An 18,463-nucleotide genomic window follows, 5' to 3' on the forward strand; every position below is an offset into this window, starting at 1 on the left:
TATAATGTTAGGAATACATGTTTATGTTCCTGACCCTATAGTGTTCCTTTAAATAAATCTAAAATTGTCTATTTGTACTAAGGTTTAACGTGGTTATAGAGACTGATCTACATCATTTGAATCTTCAGCAACATACAGTCAGGTCCATAAATATTGGGACATCGACACAATTCTAATCTTTTTGTCTCTATACATCAACACAATGGGTTTGAAATGAAACAAACAAGATGTGCTTTAACTGCAGACTTTCAGTTTTAATTTGAGGGTATTTACATCCAAATCTGGTGAACGGTGTAGGAATTACAACAGTTTGTATATGTGCCTCCCACTTTTTAAGGGACCAAAAGTAATGGGACAGATTAACAGTCATAAATCAAACTTTCACTTTTTAAAACATGGTTGCAAATCCTTTGCAGTCAATTACAGCCTGAAGTCTGGAACGCATAGACATCACCAGATGCTGGGTTTCATCCCTGGTGATGCTCTGCCAGGCCTCTACTGCAACTGTCTTCAGTTCTTGCTTGTTCTTGGGGCATTTTCCCTTCAGTTTTGTCTTCATCAAGTGAAATGCATGCTCAATCGGATTCAGGTCAGGTGATTGACTTGGCCATTGCATAACATTCCACTTCTTTCCCTTAAAAAACTCTTTGGTTGCTTTTGCACTATGCTTCGGGTCATTGTCCATCTGCACTGTGAAGCGCCGTCCAATGAGTTCTGAAGCATTTGGCTGAATATGAGCAGATAATATTGCCCGAAACACTTCAGAATTCATCCTGCTGCTTTTGTCAGCAGTCACATCATCAATAAATACAAGAGAGCCAGTTCCATTGGCAGCCATACATGCCCACGCCATGACACTACCACCACCATGCTTCACTGATGAGGTGGTATGCTTTGGATCATGATCAGTTCCTTTCCTTCTCCATACTCTTCTCTTCCCATCACTCTGGTACAAGTTGATCTTGGTCTCATCTGTCCATAGGATGTTGTTCCAGAACTGTGAAGGCTTTTTTAGATGTTGTTTGGCAAACTCTAATCTGGCCTTCCTGTTTTTGACGCTCACCAATGATTTACATCTTGTGGTGAACCCTCTGTATTCACTCTGGTGAAGTCTTCTCTTGATTGTTGACTTTGACACACATACACCTACCTCCTGGAGAGTGTTCTTGATCTGGCTAACTGTTGTCATGGGTGTTTTCTTCACCAGGGAAAGAATTCTTCGGTCATCCACCACAGTTGTTTTCTGTTGTCTTCCAGGTCTTTTGGTGTTGCTGAGCTCACCGGTGCATTCTTTCTTTTTAAGGATGCTCCAAACTGTTGATTTGGCCACACCTAATGTTTTTGCTATCTCTCTGATGGGTTTGTTTTGTTTTTTCAGCCAATTGATGGCTTGCTTCACTGATAGTGACAGTTCTTTGGATCTCATATTGAGAGTTGACAGCAACAGATTCCAAATGCAAATAGCACACTTGAAATCAACTCTGGACCTTTTATCTGCTCCTTGTAAACGGGATAATGAGGGAATAACACACGCCTGGCCATGGAACAGCTGAGCAGCCAATATTGTCCCATTACTTTTGGTTCCTTGAAAAGTGTGAGGCACATATACAAACTTTTGTAATTCCTACACCGTTCACCTGATTTGGATGTAAATACCCTCAAATTAAAGCTGAAAGTCTGCAGTTTCATTTCAAATCCATTGTGGTGGTGTATAGAGCCAAAAAGATTAGAATTGTGTCGATGTCCCAATTTTTATGGACCTGACTGTACACTGAATAATACCCCCTTTCCTCAAAAAATATGTGCATTAAATACAATATAGGTTTGTATGGCTAGGGCAAGGCTACCATTTGCTAGAACTGCTGGTCTCCTATAGTGTCCCTCAAAGTATGTTCTAAGCAAATATTGTCCCTTTATTATTATTATTATTATTATTATTATTATTGCCATTTATATAGTGCCAACAGATTCTGTAGCGCTTTACACAATTATGAGAGGGGGGAATTAACTATAAATAGGACAATTACAAGAAAACTTACAGGAACAATAGGTTGAAGAGGACACTGCTCAAACGAGTTTACAGTCTATAGGAGGTGGGGTATCAGACACGTTATCAATGTATCTTGTACTACTTTAAACTATTATGTAATCTAATCTTTTACTGTGTTCTTAAGAAAAGGTCAATTGTATTATATCAATATAAAAAATAAATCCTGCACTCAGACTCCCACTACTCCTGGGCTGTCGCAATGACCATAGTACACATTAGCCACAATATATATAATAAAAACCAAAGAAAATAGTTACTTGTGCACTACCACAATCCCTATGCGTATTATATTGTGTAGATATAGCACAAAAATATTTTTAGGACATTGACCCCAAATTCCTTGTGGAATATCTATCTGAACCTCTAGAATAATCAGTAATCAGTTAATAAATGTATTTTTCCAAACAAAGATGACGTGTCTTATTCCCCCTGCAATACATATTTAGGCAAGAAACAATAGGCGATTGTTTACAATTTCTTTGAATCCTTCAGGATTAATATCTATATTATTTTATGCCCTTTGAGAGTAGCTGAGTAATACTATAATGCTGGGTCAAAATGTTTCATAGAGACATTAAAACAATATATTTTTGTTATCTGTTTAGTCGGACTAATAGGATAATAAATATTATTCTTTATATTTCCCAAATTTTCTTTCACTAGAGTTCCTGAATGATATGATGATTTTGACTGGTAATAATTATGACATGTGGGGACACTCTTTTTTTAAACAATCAATAATAACCATACCTGAGGTGCCCAGGTCTGTCCTAAACCACAATGGGTTTGCAAGTGATCCCTGCATTTGTTGGACTGCACATTAGTCTTTGAGAGTCACAGTGTTCTTTAGCTCTTCCTAGTAGGCAACGTACTCATGAGCTCTTGAGTAAGTTCTACTAATTTTAGGAGCAGATTTTTGTTCCTGCCAAAAATAAATGCTTTCTGTCTCATAATAGAAATAGGGGAATGTAAGGATCATTTTCTCACTAATGTTTTAAAATATGTTATTAATATAACTGTCTTTGTTTTGCTTAATTGTAGTGGTTTGGAAATATTGTGACAATGGACTGGTGGGACGACTTGTGGCTGAATGAAGGATTTGCCAGCTTTTTTGAATATTTTGGTGTGAATAAAGCTGAACCCTCTTGGAACATGGTATTTAATTATTTGCTTACGTCTACCTGATTTGGATATATTTCAGTAGGTAAAAAAAAAAAATACCTACTTGGCCCTGCTACACAAACAAGCAGCCCATCATATGCAAATAACATGGGGTAGTCCCAGCATTATCTCAGATAGAGGACCATATTTTGGCTTTCAAAATTATTTTATTTATAAGCAATGATAATATGGGTGTGAGACTGAGGGTCATAAAATATCTATTCAGTATATATAAAGGTGGTGTGTAAAGGTACCAGTTTAAAGGTGTAAGGACCCTGTTGAGAACATCAGTCATGTTGTTTCCTGATAGACTGCTTCTACCATGTTTCCATGTAGAATATTGTGTGGAGTAAAGAAAGCAGTATTATTTGTAAGCTTCCCTGCAGTGGTTGACAATACATTTATTTTGTGGCCCTGTGGCATGTAAAACAGATTCAAGTAGTCCAGCCCAGAAATATTGAAAAGAGAACTAAATGGCCCGTAGTTGAGAGGTTATAAAACTGAATAATTGACAAACAGCTCAAAGTGCCAAGTTTGGAAAAGATGGCAGGTCATTGCATGCACCTTTTCTGCTCTGGAGGTGCAATGCAACTGTCAAAGATCTCACAGTCTCCCCAGTTATTTTTAGTTTAGTTTTTTATTATTATTATTATTGTTTGTTTCAGAGAGAATTAAATGCATTGCAAAAATGTAATCCAACTAATCATTACAAAGATAGATTAGATAGATTGATCTTACATACCGGTAAGTAAATATCAGGTTCAATGCAACCCTAATTTTTGATGCTTACTTTTCCAAATGATTTAGGTTGTTTTTATCCTACAAAAAATAACATTCATATTTTAATTGTTGGAACTGCTTTAATCAGCAGAATGGCCATTTAAAAAAGTAAACTTTGTGTAGATATATTTTTGTAAATGTGTTTTTAAACAATATTTCCCACGGTGTTTAATCTACACTCTTTCTTTTTCAGCTTGATCAGATTCTAATTGATGACTTGTTACCTGTGATGAAGGATGACGCTTTACTGTCCTCTCATCCAATAATTGTTACTGTTTCAACCCCTGCTGAAATCACATCGGTTTTTGATGCCATATCCTACAATAAGGTTTGAAATATTAAAATTATATTTCTGTATGGCTTACTAACAATAGAGAAGTTTTTTAAGATATCAAGTATGCTAACTTCTGAAACTTAGTATAAAAACGCTCTACTTTACAGATAGTGGAAGACGCGCTCTGCTCTATAAATATATATTTACTGTCAGATGATGATAGGGACTTTAGTTTCATTATTGCCATGACAATGCCCTCACTGTGTTGCACTATTGGTGGAAAGGGGCTAATAATAATCTGAAGGGTGTCACATTAATTGGGTACAAATTCAGTTTGAGAACCGAGCAGGGCACAGGCACCGCTGATTGGCTAAGAGTGGAAAGAAGCATACCTTTTCCAAGCCAGTTTTGTGAATGTGGAGTCATGATTTGCTGAGAGCATCAGCTGACCACTCACAGCCAATCAGTGGCAACCTTGCCTGGCGGCACTCCACACTTCCTGAAAGTGAAATTTCAGAAACCGGATGCTGCCTTGGGGGAAGCTGGTATCGGAATCAACTTTGGAGTTAAAACATTCAAACTCAGTTTAACACCTTGAGGTAAGAGTGATTTAGATGAAGTTGTTAAGGTGCCTAAAATTGTTTTTTTTAGTTAAAAACTATGTTTCAAATACAATCTGTTGCTTTCTCTCTTTCAGTCACAAATTTATATATTTTTTTACATTTGATAAAGTTAAGCTTTAAAGGGATTCTATAGTGCCTGGAAAACAAACCCGTTTTCCTGGCACTGTAGAATCCCTCAGTGCCCCCCTCCCACGCGGCTTCCCCTTCAGTCACTCACCTGAATTCAGCGCCGATGTCCCTCGACGCTGAGTCAAGCTCCGCTCACATTCCTCCCCCGCCGACATCGACGGGGGAGACCTACTGCGCATGTGCGGCAATGGCCGTGCTCGCATTAGGAGTTCCTCATAGGAAAGCATTATTCAATGCTTTCCTATGAGGAAAATCTGACGCTGGAGGTCCTGATGCAGAGCGTGAGGTGCAGCATCAGATAACGGAGCAAAAGTCTGTTTCAATTCTGGAAGTCCCTCTAGTGGCTCTCTGGTAGACAGCCACTAGAGGAGGAGTTAACCCTGCAAGGTAATTATTGCAGTTTCTTAGAAACTGCAATAATTACTATTGCAGGCTTAAGGGACATGGGACATTGCACCCAGACCACTTAAATCACCTACAGTGTCCCTTTAAGATAAATGAATACCTACCAGAAATTAGTCAATTTTAAAATGTAAGTTTATATATATACTATACATATATACATACATACAAACAAAAACAAATACACTTTTTATTCCAGGGTGCATCGATTTTGAGAATGCTTGAAGAGTGGATTACTCCTGAAAAATTTAAAATAGGGTGTCAGGTAAGGTGTAGCAGATTTGAATCTTTATGTTTATAAAAAACAAATGTAACTCAAATTAATATTTTTTTCTCCTATCTGGGCAAAATAATAGTAGTCACCTTGGTTATTGGCAAAAAACATTCACAGTTCAACCAAAGCTCAGTAGATTGTCAACGTGTTGAAATGCATCTAGAGTGGAAATTTAAGTAATTCAGTCTTATTCACACTGAATCGTGAATTTGATAATCCAAACATGGAGAGGAAGCCGAACACTTAAAGAGCCTAGGACTAGGTGCTCTAGACCTGGGGGTGGCAAACACCCATACAGCAAGTGAAGAAAATGGTATGGTCCAGGCACTCTAGGTATATCATCAAGCAACTTAATTGGAAATAAAGAACAAGAAATGCAACATTAGAAATGCTTAGTACTCTAGAGCTGTACTTGATGCCTTCAGCTGAATTTACAGAGACCTAGAGACCTACTTTGGGATTTGAAAAATTTTAACCTTGTTGTAATCTGTATTTACTTTTTTTTTTTTAATTTGTCTATAGAAAAAGTTTTCCATATACCTGAGTTTGTATTTGCCGGATTTAGTTGCCATTAAACCCTTTTTTACTTATTTTAGAATTACCTAAAAAAGTATGAATACATGAATGCTAAAACAGATGATTTCTGGGGTTCTCTGGCAGAGGTAAGAAAGAGCAATTAACTGTATGTTCTAAAGTTAGCCTTGGAATAGGGAACCACAATTCAGAATTATTGACGTTTTGTTTAGGCAAGTAATGAACCAGTGAAAGAAGTGATGGATACCTGGACTAGACAGATGGGCTATCCTGTCCTGAATGTGGACTCGAGCTCGACCACTGTAATACAGAGACGCTTTCTCTTGGACTCAACAGCCAATGAAGCTGAACCACCCTCTGAATTCAAGTATGTATATAGAGATTTTCATTTATTTAAACATTGTTGTATTGTAAATTTCATTTCATTATCCATAGATTTAAAGTGAAACGTTTATAATTAAAAACACCAACAATTGCCGTGTCATGCAATACCTTGAATAAAAAATAGAGAACCACTGATTTATAACAGGTATCCTCGCACAATGAGAACGTAAACAGACTAGATAGCTTAGCACATATGGATGTAAAACATTTTATTGTTATTGTTCATAGAGCAAACATGATTTGGCCTTAGGGTGCATACACCTACTCCATCCTTCCCTTAATGCAATTGACAACACGCAATTCCTAGCACACTGAAGCATTCTAAGAGTTGAAGAGCGCAACTATGTCATTTCAGGGCACAACTAATATTAAACAAATTATTTAACCAGGAAAAGTACATTCAGATTACTCTGGCTTTCAAGTATATCCTGGGGATGTTACCTTAGCCCAACATCCAGGGGTTGTTTAATGGTACTCATTTTATCTACCTCGGAAGGATGAAAGGCTGAGTAATCTCTGCTGGGATTTGAACTTGCAACCCAAGGGCTGAACAGATTCCACTGATGATGCATTAGCCCACTGAGCGATCTCACCAGATGTGTTTTGTTTTTCTCAGTATTGTACATTATGCTATTTTCCATTTTAAACTATCTGGTGCTCAAACACAAAATAATAGATATAAAATCTATGTTAACTCTTTTCTGTTCTCTGCACCCTAAACAGCCAACCTTTGGGTTATTAGTGTCAGTATTTGAAACTGATATCTGTCACAACTAAAAAGAACAATTGTCTTAATGTTTTTAATTCTAATTTGACTCATTATTATTTATTACATTTTTACATAGAAATGTTTCTGTATCTTTTAAGCTATTTGTGGAATATCCCAGTAACATTCTATGGAACTGCCAATAGCGGCACTACACATACCATATTGTACAACAAGTCTGTATCTGCAGGTAAGTACCAGGATATTTTACTAGTTGCCAAATGACCCATTAGAGTAACATGTATCCATTTTCTTGGAATTTGTATGAAGTCAGATTTCTGATTGGTTAATGTGATTACCTGCCTATTTCCAAAGAGAGGATACCTAATGGCAAATGTATTTAACCCCAATGTCCCTCACCCATCCTCCCCGTAATATGTCTCTGAAAATGTTGTGTGCTTTGCATCCTTGTATTGCTGTAAAGTATATGCACGGTGAGATTGGTTAGTATGCCCCAGCTACATCCTGAGTCACGCAAATATCACATGAGAAAGATCCAGGGGGCCATTTGGACTGCACAATCCAGACACTTTTTACTCTATTCAGCAATATCTGAATTTTGCAGTTCAATTTTAAACTGAATTTGGTCCAGACTTTAGGAAATGGCAAGCACTTGATAGGCAGCCATAACATTATTATTGGTTTTTGTTTGTTTTTTCTAAACAACAAATTTTATAAAAATGCCTTTGGGAATAATAAGACCCCCATATAACTATAAAGGAGGTTTAAAACCTCCCTATGCCCCCACCTGCCATGTGGCAGGTGGGGGTATAGCTACTAAAAGTTTAAAACCAGTGACCAGGTAGTCATTGCTGCCAAGTTACTATAAAAGCTCCATCACATGGGGCATAGGATTAGGGACTTTAAAATAAATAGTTCACTGTCCACCCCCTGCACTCACCTGAGACCAGTAGGTGGGCACCCTAATTATAATATTAAAAGGGGGAAGACCTAATGTCTGCAACCACTTCCCATGTGCAGGTCACTAAGCCATTTGATATTATAACTAGGGCCCCCGTCCACCACTGTGGGTGGGAGCCGGGTGAGGACAAAATGTCCTCCTGCCCTTAATATCATAATTAGAGTGTCCACCCAATGATCTCTATGCAAAGAGCAGAGCCCAGTGCTCTAGGAGGAGGGGTCACCAATCTTTGCAATCTTAATGCAACTTCCTATGAAATAGAGAGCTAACCTTAAAATGATAATATAGGCATCAAAGCAACTTTACCTCAAGGATGCAGTTTTTATGTATAGATCACACTACTTCAATTTCGCTGCTCAATTGTCAATTGCCAAGTAGGAGTAAAATCACTTTGTTTCTGTCCATACAACACTAGCAACAGCTCTTCTGGCTGCAGCCTGCATGATAAATAATTGTTTCATTTTCTATCAGATATTAACTTAGTTTAGAAGTTTATATCTTCTGCTCTGTAAATTGAACTCTAATCAATCTGAGGAGGCTCCCCAAGGTATAAAAGGCTATTAACAGAGCAGGACATAAGAAATTGTAAATTAAACAGAATGTGCAATAATTAGGAAAATTCTTGCCCACTAACGAATTAAATCCCCACTCAGCAGTTAGGACAAGAAGTATCAATTAACAGATCTTAATAAATTCCCCTCCCTCTTTAGAAGCCTTAGTCTTATTATAAAGCATCCACCGAAGGGTGGGATGTTGATGCTGCTATATAAATGGCCAGGAAAAGAAAATTCCAGTATTGGTAAGACTTTTAATATTTCCTGGCCAACATGGCACTAATGGGGAATCCCCAAGCCAAGAAGAGAGTTAGAGATAAGTGTACTGCAAGGATTTTTTGTTTTGGAAGCGTTATTAAGAGGCTATGAAGGATAGAACACTGGACCCAAGCTTAGAAACTTTATCCTTAGAAATGTCTAGGCCAGGGATAGGCAACCTTTCGGCACTCCAGATGTTGTGGACTACATCCCCCATAATGCTCTTACACCCATAATGCTGTCAAAGCATCATTGGAGGTGTAGTCCAAAACATCTGGAGTGCCGAAGGTTGCCTATGCCTAGTCTAGGCAGCTATTCCTTGTGAAAGTGAAATCTGAAACCCTACATTTTTTTATATGGGAACAGATGTCCAAAATGTTGCAATTGCCCAGGTAGAGTGAAGACTGATGAATGGGGGAATCCACAATCCTTTCTAGAGTGGATTTCTCAATAGCCAACGAGAGTTATTAAATAATTCAAACTCAACTGTATACGTGTGTCTATGTACTGGGAGTGGATGTGTGTTTATGTATTAAGCAGGTTGTATGTGTATGTATTATGTATGTGGATGAGTGCATGCAATAGACAGTATCTGTGTGTATGTATTCGAAGGTTTGTGTGTATGTATTAGGCAGTGTTTATGTATTAGGTAGTGTGTGTGTGTCTGTGTGTGTGTGTGTGTGTGTCTGTGTCTGTGTGTGTGTATTAAGCAGTTTACATGTGTATGTATTGGGCAGTTTGTGTGTGTATGAATGTATGTATGTATTAGGCAGTCTATGTTTGTGAGTCTTGTTATAGTGTATAACAAATTCATACAATTGGATTACACTGGTGCAATGGCAACAAACTTTCACAAAAGGGAAACCCAAACAACGTCAGAAGAAGCCTCATTGATGAAGCGCACTCATTCATTCACTAAACAGCAATTTCAAGGGTCACAGACTGTTAAAGCTTTTTTTTATAAAAACACCTCACCTAGGCTAAAATAATGGGGGCTTATTTACATTGTATGATCATACATTGCACAAGCCTGCCATAACGCCAATGTAGCCCATTTTTAGCAGGTCCTACTCTAGCAACCTAATACCTGCTCTTATGAAATGAATCTACTTACTTGGAAAATGCTTCCTCCTTGGACTCTCTGCAGTATAAGGTGTCACAGTTGCCTCATTCCAGGGCCCTATTAAACCTTGCACTGCAGAAAGTCCCAGGAGAAAGCATTTCCCAAGTAAATGGATTGCTCTCATAAGAGCGGGCATTAGATTGCTGGTATAGGACCTGCCAAGAATGGGGTGGTTTAGCATTGTGGCAGGCGTATGCAATGTATGCCATTACACAGGTACTCCTCACTTAACAACTTACCTGCATAACGACTGCTTGGACATACGACCAGCTCTCTAGCGCAGAGAATTTCCCGAATCGGAGTCTCGGGAATTCCCCTCAAACATAGATTTGAGAGATTCCTCATGCTAGAGAGTAGTCTATGTTCGAGGGAATTCGCCGAACATAGACCAGCTCTCTAGCGCATACAAGACTTGGTTGTCGCGCCAGTCCTTGCTTACAGACCAATTCACTTGTTATACGAACGGAACCCAGTCGGTAAGTGAGGAGTGCCTGTGTATAGAGAGAGAGAGCAAGAGAGATAGAAAGAGTTTTTTTTTTTATTTGTATGATTTTGTAGTGAAAATTATTTGTCCCTACCTTATGCCTGGTTTAAACATAGGTAAGTTTAAACATAAGATTTCTTTATACAGGAAGTGTTTAGGAAGGCTGCAGAGAGGTGTAAATAGGGCTGCATAAACAAAGTGAGTTAACGCCTAAATGGCAGAGAGTTCATCAATGAGAGTGCAGCGGTATGATCTATACACCCAAACTGCTTTATTTTGCTAAAATTGCTTTGGTGCCAGTAGTGTCCTTTCAAGTACGTCGTAGTAAAAGCAAAAGGGCACAGAGATGGCATGAGTGAAATGAAATATAATGTAGGGCGAGGCATCTTCCTTCCTTTCTTGATTTTGTAAGATGTAAGTGTTTAACATAAACACCAGCCTGTACTTCATAGCAAATATATGAGTAATATATATTCTTTTATGTACTGTTATATTTTCTACACAGGATTAGAGTTGAAGCCACATGACCCTCTTAATGATGGATTCTTGAAAATAAATAAAAAGCACTTTGGGTTTTTCCGGGTAAATTATGCCACTCACAATTGGAATGAACTGTCTAATTTATTACTGTCCAACCATACGGTAAGCATCAATATAAACAATGAACTGATGAAATGTTTTACCCAACTTTCAGTTTTTTACAATCTACAAGATTTTTTTATGATATATATTAATAAAAGAAAAAGCTGTGTGTTTTCAGATTTTCACTGTTTATACACTGCTCAAAAAAATAAAGGGAACACTTAAACAACACAATGTAACTCCAAGTCAATCACACTTCTGTGAAATCAAACTGTCCACTTGGGAAGCAATACTGAGTGACAATCAATTTCACATGCTGTTGTGCAAATGGGATAGATAACAGGTGGAAATTATAGGCAATTAGCAAGACACCCCCAATAAAGGAGTGGTTCTGCAGGTGGTGACCACAGACCACTTCTCAGTTCCTATGCTTCCTGGCTGATACTTTGGTCACTTTTGAATGCTGGTGGTGCTTTCACTCTAGTGGTAGCATGAGACGGAGTCTACAACCCACACAAGTGGCTCAGGTAGTGCAGCTCATCCAGGATGGCACATCAATGCGAGCTGTGGCAAGAAGGTTTGCTGTCTGTCAGCATAGTGTCCAGCGCATGGAGGCGCTACCAGGAGACAGGCCAGTACAGGAGACGTGGAGGAGGTCGTAGGAGGGCAACAACCCAGCAGCAGGACCGCTACCTCCGCCTTTGTGCAAGGAGGTACAGAAGCAGCACTGCCAAAGCCCTGCAAAATGACCTCCAGCAGGCCAAGATTGGCAAATTCGCCACTGGCGCCCTGTGCTCTTCACAGATGAAAGCAGGTTCACACTGAGCACATGATACAGACGTGACAGAGTCTGGAGACGCTGTGGAGAACGTTCTGCTGCCTGCAACATGACCAGTTTGGCAGTGGGTGAGTAATGATGTGGGGTGGTATTTCTTTGGGGGGCCACACAGCCCTCCATGTGCTCGCTAGAGGTAGCCTGACAGCCATTAGGTACCGAGATGAGATCCTCAGACCCCTTGTGAGACCATATGCTGGTGCGGTTGGCCCTTGGTTCATAGAAACATAGAAACATAGAATGTGACGGCAGATAAGAACCATTCGGCCCATCTAGTCTGCCCAGTTTTCTAAATACTTTCATTAGTCCCTGGCCTTATCTTATAGTTAGGATAGCCTTATGCCTATCCCACGCATGCTTAAACTCCTTTACTGTGTTAACCTCTACCACTTCAGCTGGAAGGCTATTCCATGCATCCACTACCCTCTCAGTAAAGTAATACTTCCTGATATTATTTTTAAACCTTTGTCCCTCTAATTTAAGACTATGTCCTCTTGTTGTGGTAGTTTTTCTTCTTTTAAATATAGTCTCCTAATGTCTCCTAATGCAAGACAATGCTAGACCTCATGTGGCTGGAGTGTGTCAGCAGTTCCTGCAAGACAAAGGCATTGATGCTATGGACTGGCCCGCCCATTCCCCAGACCTGAATCCAATTGAGCACATCTGGGACATCATGCCTCGCTCCATTCACAAACGTCACATTGCACCACAGACTGTCCAGGAGTTGGCAGATGCTTTAGTCCAGGTCTGGGAGGAGATCCCTCAGGAGACCAACCGCCACCTCATCAGGAGAATGCACAGGCATTGTAGGGAGGTCATACAGGCACGTGGAGGCCACACACACTACTAAGCCTCATTTTGACTTGTTTTAAGGACATTACATCAAAGTTGGATCAGCCTGTAGTGTGTTTTTCCACTTTAATTTTGAGTGTGACTCCAAATCCAGCCCCTCATGGGTTGAAAACTGTGATTTCCATTTTTAATTTTTGTGTGATTTTGTTGTCAGCACATTCAACTATGTAAAGAACAAAGTATTTCAGAAGAATATTTAATTAATTCAGATCTAGGATGTGTTATTTTTGTGTTCCCTTTATTTTTTGAGCAGTGTAGTTGAGTAACACTAGTAAACACCATTTTTATACAGGTATAACCATCTAATGTTTATTAAGAAGCGTGCATTTTCTGCCTAATGGGGGGCCACAACAAATTTTGTTATGGTGCGCAACTTTGGATTTTATTTTTATTTTGAAATGTGGTCAGCTATTGAAAATTTAGCCACAATTGATCACTTATATGTTATGTATCAAAAAGACTAAAACTTAAAGGAACACTCTAAGCATCATTTGCAATAAAGCACGCAGTAGAAGTTATGGTGCCAGAAGTTCTCTGATGCCCCTGATTGTAAGTAGTTACACCTCTACCTCTACTGCAGCATTTTACATTATTTGTCTTCCTAATTACAGCTGTACTGTCCTCATGTAATCCTTTTCGGTGAATTATATAATGCCTATTAATAGCATGATTTCCCATTTGCAGTTACTGCCGGTATCATAATGCTGTTAATAGGCATTATGTAAATGCCTATTAAATGGTATCACACCGGTATGCTGGTAATGGGCACCTCACTCCTCCTTCCCTACCAGCCTTGTCTTTGTGATGTGTGTGACACTGATAGTTGTGGGGACAATGCCAGGCTGTCACAGTGGAGCCTGGCTCTACAACCGTATGACTTCACCATTCATTATAGACCCGGCAAGCAAAATGGGAATGCCGACGTGTTTTCAAGACAGACGGACCTGGAGAAGTGATCCGTGAGTACTCCCCCGGACATCCCCAAGCCGATCCGTTGGGATCAGATTGTGTATGACGGCTTGTGGTTAAGGGGGAGCTGTGTGGCAGAACCGCTGCCTGTTCATGGATTTCCCTGTTTCTTTTCATGTGTGTCCCTTGTATTTTCATATTTTGTACCCACTTCCCGTTCTGGAGGGCTGCTGCGAAGGGAATCCATTCGCCTCCCAAACAGGGACCACCCACATGCCCCATTTAGAATGCTGGGTTAGAACGTTCTCACCTCGCAACATCAGTGTTAAACCACAGACCACAAGGGAAGCAATTAATGAGTGCTTCCCTGCGTGGCCGCCCCCATGCCCCATTGGAGCGTTTACACCAATCAATCAGAACGTTCACAACATAAGTGTGAAACCGCAAGGGAAGTCATTAATTAATGCACCCCTGGGTGGCCACCATTTCGTATAGATGAACGCAGTCTAGGGGGAGCATCCAACCCTGTATGATTGTGCGGTAGACCCCTTGCATCTGGGTATGCAGAAAAGCCGTGTGTGGCCAATAAAATTGTGTTGTACCTCCAGAACTCGGTGTCGTCCAGTTACTGGGGGGGAAATTGGTCTTTTATCGTTACAAGTGGTTCCTGAGCGGCTGAAGGAAGGAATTAGCTGGGGTCATTTGCAGTGTCACGTACATCAAAGAAAAGGAGGGGTAGGGAAGGAGGAACGAGACTATCTAGGTACCTGTTTATGCACTCGGAGCATGCTAACAGTCCACAGGTTAGGGGGTGCAATACTTGCCTTGTCCCAGGTGCTGGCGACCCATGCTACGCCACTGACTGCAGCATAGTGAGAGACGGAATCCCTTGCTCAGGAGCTTCCATTAGCTCTCACAGACAAAGCCCTGTATTCCAAGGCTAGCTTGATTGTCTGAGTCTGTCAGTCGATCAGTTTCACACAATGAGCTAAGCCCTACATTGCCTAGCTTAGCTCAGGGAAAACTGCTTCCAGCTCTTACCCAGCTGTTGTAGAGGTGAGGAGTTCCCCCCGGCAGACACCAGATAAAAGGTCGAACTTCTCTAAAATAGTTTGACTAGTTAGAATGGGGGATGCTAGGACACTACTGACACCATAACTACTACAGATTGTGGTAATGGTTATGGGGCTTGGAATGTTCCTTTAACAATCTTTTTTTTAAAACAAACTTTACTTATAATTGAGAATCCACTATTTTGAAGCATGTTGCATCTTTACATGAGGTGTAAGTAACATTGTGGGCAATTTATTCATTTTGTTTATTTTTGTAGATTTTTTCTGAAGGAGATCGAGCAGGTATAATTGATGATGGTTTTGCTTTGGCAAGGTGGGTTATAGAGCGTTTGCTCATTTAATTTTTCCCTTAATTTTATAACCTACAGGCAAGCTTCATTGTGAAATCAGTATATTTCTATAAGTAAACAAGTCTTTAGGTGAAGTATTTTCTATAACTAAAAAGCATTCATTTCTGTCAGCACTTGTCTGTCAAAGTTCTAATTCTGCTTAGTACAGAATATACTTAGTATATAATATAATAAATATAACACTAGATTAGCATTAATGAAATTCGTGAGAAAATTCCATGGCATTAAATCTAAACAAAAACAGAAATTCTATGGGCTTCTGAAATGACTCAAGAACTCTAATGTAAAATAGCTTGGGAGAATCTACTTTTGCAAACAGTATGCCATGAGCAGGTTAAACAGAAATTCAAAAATGACTGACATCCTAGACATATGAATCCTTTCCACAATGAGGACAGATAAAATCATCTATTTTGAGATTTTTTCTAGCTGCACTATTGGCTAGAAATAATTGCAATAATTTTGTTTTCCACTTTAATATTTCATTTGTACTAATTTTGTTATGAATATATATGGGGTGTCCAAAGAAAGCCTGTTATGTCCTTTAAGAAACCATTAATACATATGGGTGTATTTTATGAGAAAGTGTGATAATTGTAAAGAGTGTATTGGTAGTCCACAATGCTACAATACTTGTTTGCTCTCCCCCCCATTCCCTGTCCCCTCAAACAAAAAAAACCCATGGGGTGTGGATTTCAGTGACCCTTAGTTTCTAAACTTATAAATAAAACAATTAACATGGTCAGCAAAAGCAACGTGTCCTTTACTGCTACATTCTGAGAATTTCTGCGTGTAATCAACAATCCCAAGTTCTCTCTGTAAACACAGGACAGATAGAAACCAATTTTATAACTGCCACAGACAAAGTTTGTATAGAGGCCTTAGGGAGTGCGGATGACCGATTTCTCTCACAATAGCACGTCAGAAGTTACAAAGTGCAGAATCTGGCCTGGCATTTCTTCCTCATATTCATTAATGACACAAACGAGGCAGCAGACAGCTTCAAAACAACTGCATAGGATCATTAAAATATTGGTATTACACACCAAGCAATTATAAATATAGCTTTGCAGCTTCATCTGTCACAATAATAACTTAAATGCATCTCTCCCGGGCCCAGTCATTAATAGTTGGCCTATTATTATCTGCTTTCAAGAAGACAATAACATGGAGCCTACACATTAGAGTTTCTTCCTTATTAAACAACAATACTTCTGTTCCTTGTACTAGGAAAACATACTGCTTGGGTCTTAGAGCCAAATGAGCATTGCCAGTCTTTGAAGATGTTTGAAGAGCAGCAAGGCACATTATTATTATTATGAACAGTACATAGATATTTAAATGTCTGTAGACATATGAAGTCAGGTCAGATTTTACAGTCTGTAGAAGCAATGGAAAATATTATTCAGTGGGGGAGATAAATACTGAGCAGTAATCAAGTGCCCAGATCCTTTCTCCATCCTACTCAGCTCTTCACAATTTTTCTATTTCACTGTCCACCTTTACCACTAGAGTTACCAGTCCTTTCCACATACAGCTCTCGGATATAGCAATCAGAAACCGAGAATACAAAAGTCAAAAGACAAAATACATGAATAAGAAAAAGCTATGTACATAGTATAAATGGTAATAATAATAATGTACACACATAAAGTAAATAATAACAGTGTTGGTAAGGTAGCGCCGTAACGCTCAAACCTCAGAACATGATAATAGAGGAGAGAAAAAGTGTCTCTAGTAATATAGGAAGGCTTGTCAAATGAAATGAGATAATAAAGTATCAAGATAGATAGACAATCTAACCGGATGATGATGATAATAAAGTATCTAGATAGACAATCTAACCGGATGATGCCGTGATAAGTGGTTATATAGTGAACAGATGTGTTAATAGTACCAACAGAAGGTGTCTATAGGTAAATATATATCGACGGAAGGTTAAATGGCGCACAAGGAGGAAAATATATGTATAGCGAGCATACACAATATAAATCGAAACAAATAGCTGCAACTCACTGGGAGTCCTGGTGAGATCTCCTAAGTGCTAAATAGGTAATAAGGAATAGTGAGTGCGCTTACAATAAATAAAATACAGTGTTAATCACACCTAAAAAATCTGAAGGGCATATAACACATTTGATTACAATGCAATAATACCAAAGTGCTATAGTGCTTTAAGAAATTTACACAATATGTGGAGTGCCAAAGTGCATATATGTGCAGACAAGGGATATCCAATATAAATAAAAAAAGGATTGATATACTTGCAGAGCTTCTGGAACAAATAATACACGGCTCTGTAATACAAATAATACAACACCTAGTGCAATATGTTTGTACAGTGCAAAATTAACAATAAATAAATAGGTATCTCACTCACAATGGTGGAGTGGTTGAAGTACCACCCCAAACTATCAGGCTCCAGGGAGGATCAGCCCCCAGTGATCGTGGGATCCACTCAGTGTAGAAAGAACGTGGGCCAATCCGGATATGTGTAAACCAAGAATTTCTTTATTACCAATGCATAAAAATATAAAACACCAGTCTCCTGCAACCTGCTACCGATAGTCCGAGAAAGAGAGAGAAGGTCTATAATCAGAGTGTCCTCCTCGCAGCTCAATCCTCATGGATACACGGATACACGGTGTAGGTGCAAAAACTTCCGGATTGTTTAGATGCAATGCATTTCTCCCCTCCCACGGGGCTTTTTCAAGCAAAGCCCCGTGGGAGGGGAGAAATGCATTGCATCTAAACAATCCGGAAGTTTTTGCACCTACACCGTGTATCCGTGTATCCATGAGGATTGAGCTGCGAGGAGGACACTCTGATTATAGACCTTCTCTCTCTTTCTCGGACTATCGGTAGCAGGTTGCAGGAGACTGGTGTTTTATATTTTTATGCATTGGTAATAAAGAAATTCTTGGTTTACACATATCCGGATTGGCCCACGTTCTTTCTACACTGAGTGGATCCCACGATCACTGGGGGCTGATCCTCCCTGGAGCCTGATAGTTTGGGGTGGTACTTCAACCACTCCACCATTGTGAGTGAGATACCTATTTATTTATTGTTAATTTTGCACTGTACAAACATATTGCACTAGGTGTTGTATTATTTGTATTACAGAGCCGTGTATTATTTGTT

The 18,463-nt window shown here is 39.3% G+C and overlaps 1 protein-coding gene across 1 annotated transcript in view; it reads left to right on the top strand.

The window, feature by feature from the left end:
- The window catches only part of ENPEP (glutamyl aminopeptidase), a 63,911-nt gene that overhangs the window by 32,478 nt on the left and 12,970 nt on the right, over positions 1–18,463 (top strand). The window contains exons 6-13 of the mRNA XM_063458356.1: positions 3,092–3,205; positions 4,185–4,319; positions 5,619–5,684; positions 6,290–6,355; positions 6,440–6,594; positions 7,479–7,567; positions 11,224–11,360; positions 15,227–15,282. Coding sequence (XP_063314426.1) covers positions 3,092–3,205; positions 4,185–4,319; positions 5,619–5,684; positions 6,290–6,355; positions 6,440–6,594; positions 7,479–7,567; positions 11,224–11,360; positions 15,227–15,282 — 818 coding nt within the window. The remainder of the gene's footprint in view (positions 1–3,091; positions 3,206–4,184; positions 4,320–5,618; positions 5,685–6,289; positions 6,356–6,439; positions 6,595–7,478; positions 7,568–11,223; positions 11,361–15,226; positions 15,283–18,463) is intronic.

Source organism: Pelobates fuscus, chromosome 6 (assembly GCF_036172605.1).
Source record: "Pelobates fuscus isolate aPelFus1 chromosome 6, aPelFus1.pri, whole genome shotgun sequence".
In the NCBI taxonomy this organism is placed as follows: Eukaryota; Metazoa; Chordata; class Amphibia; order Anura; family Pelobatidae; genus Pelobates; species Pelobates fuscus.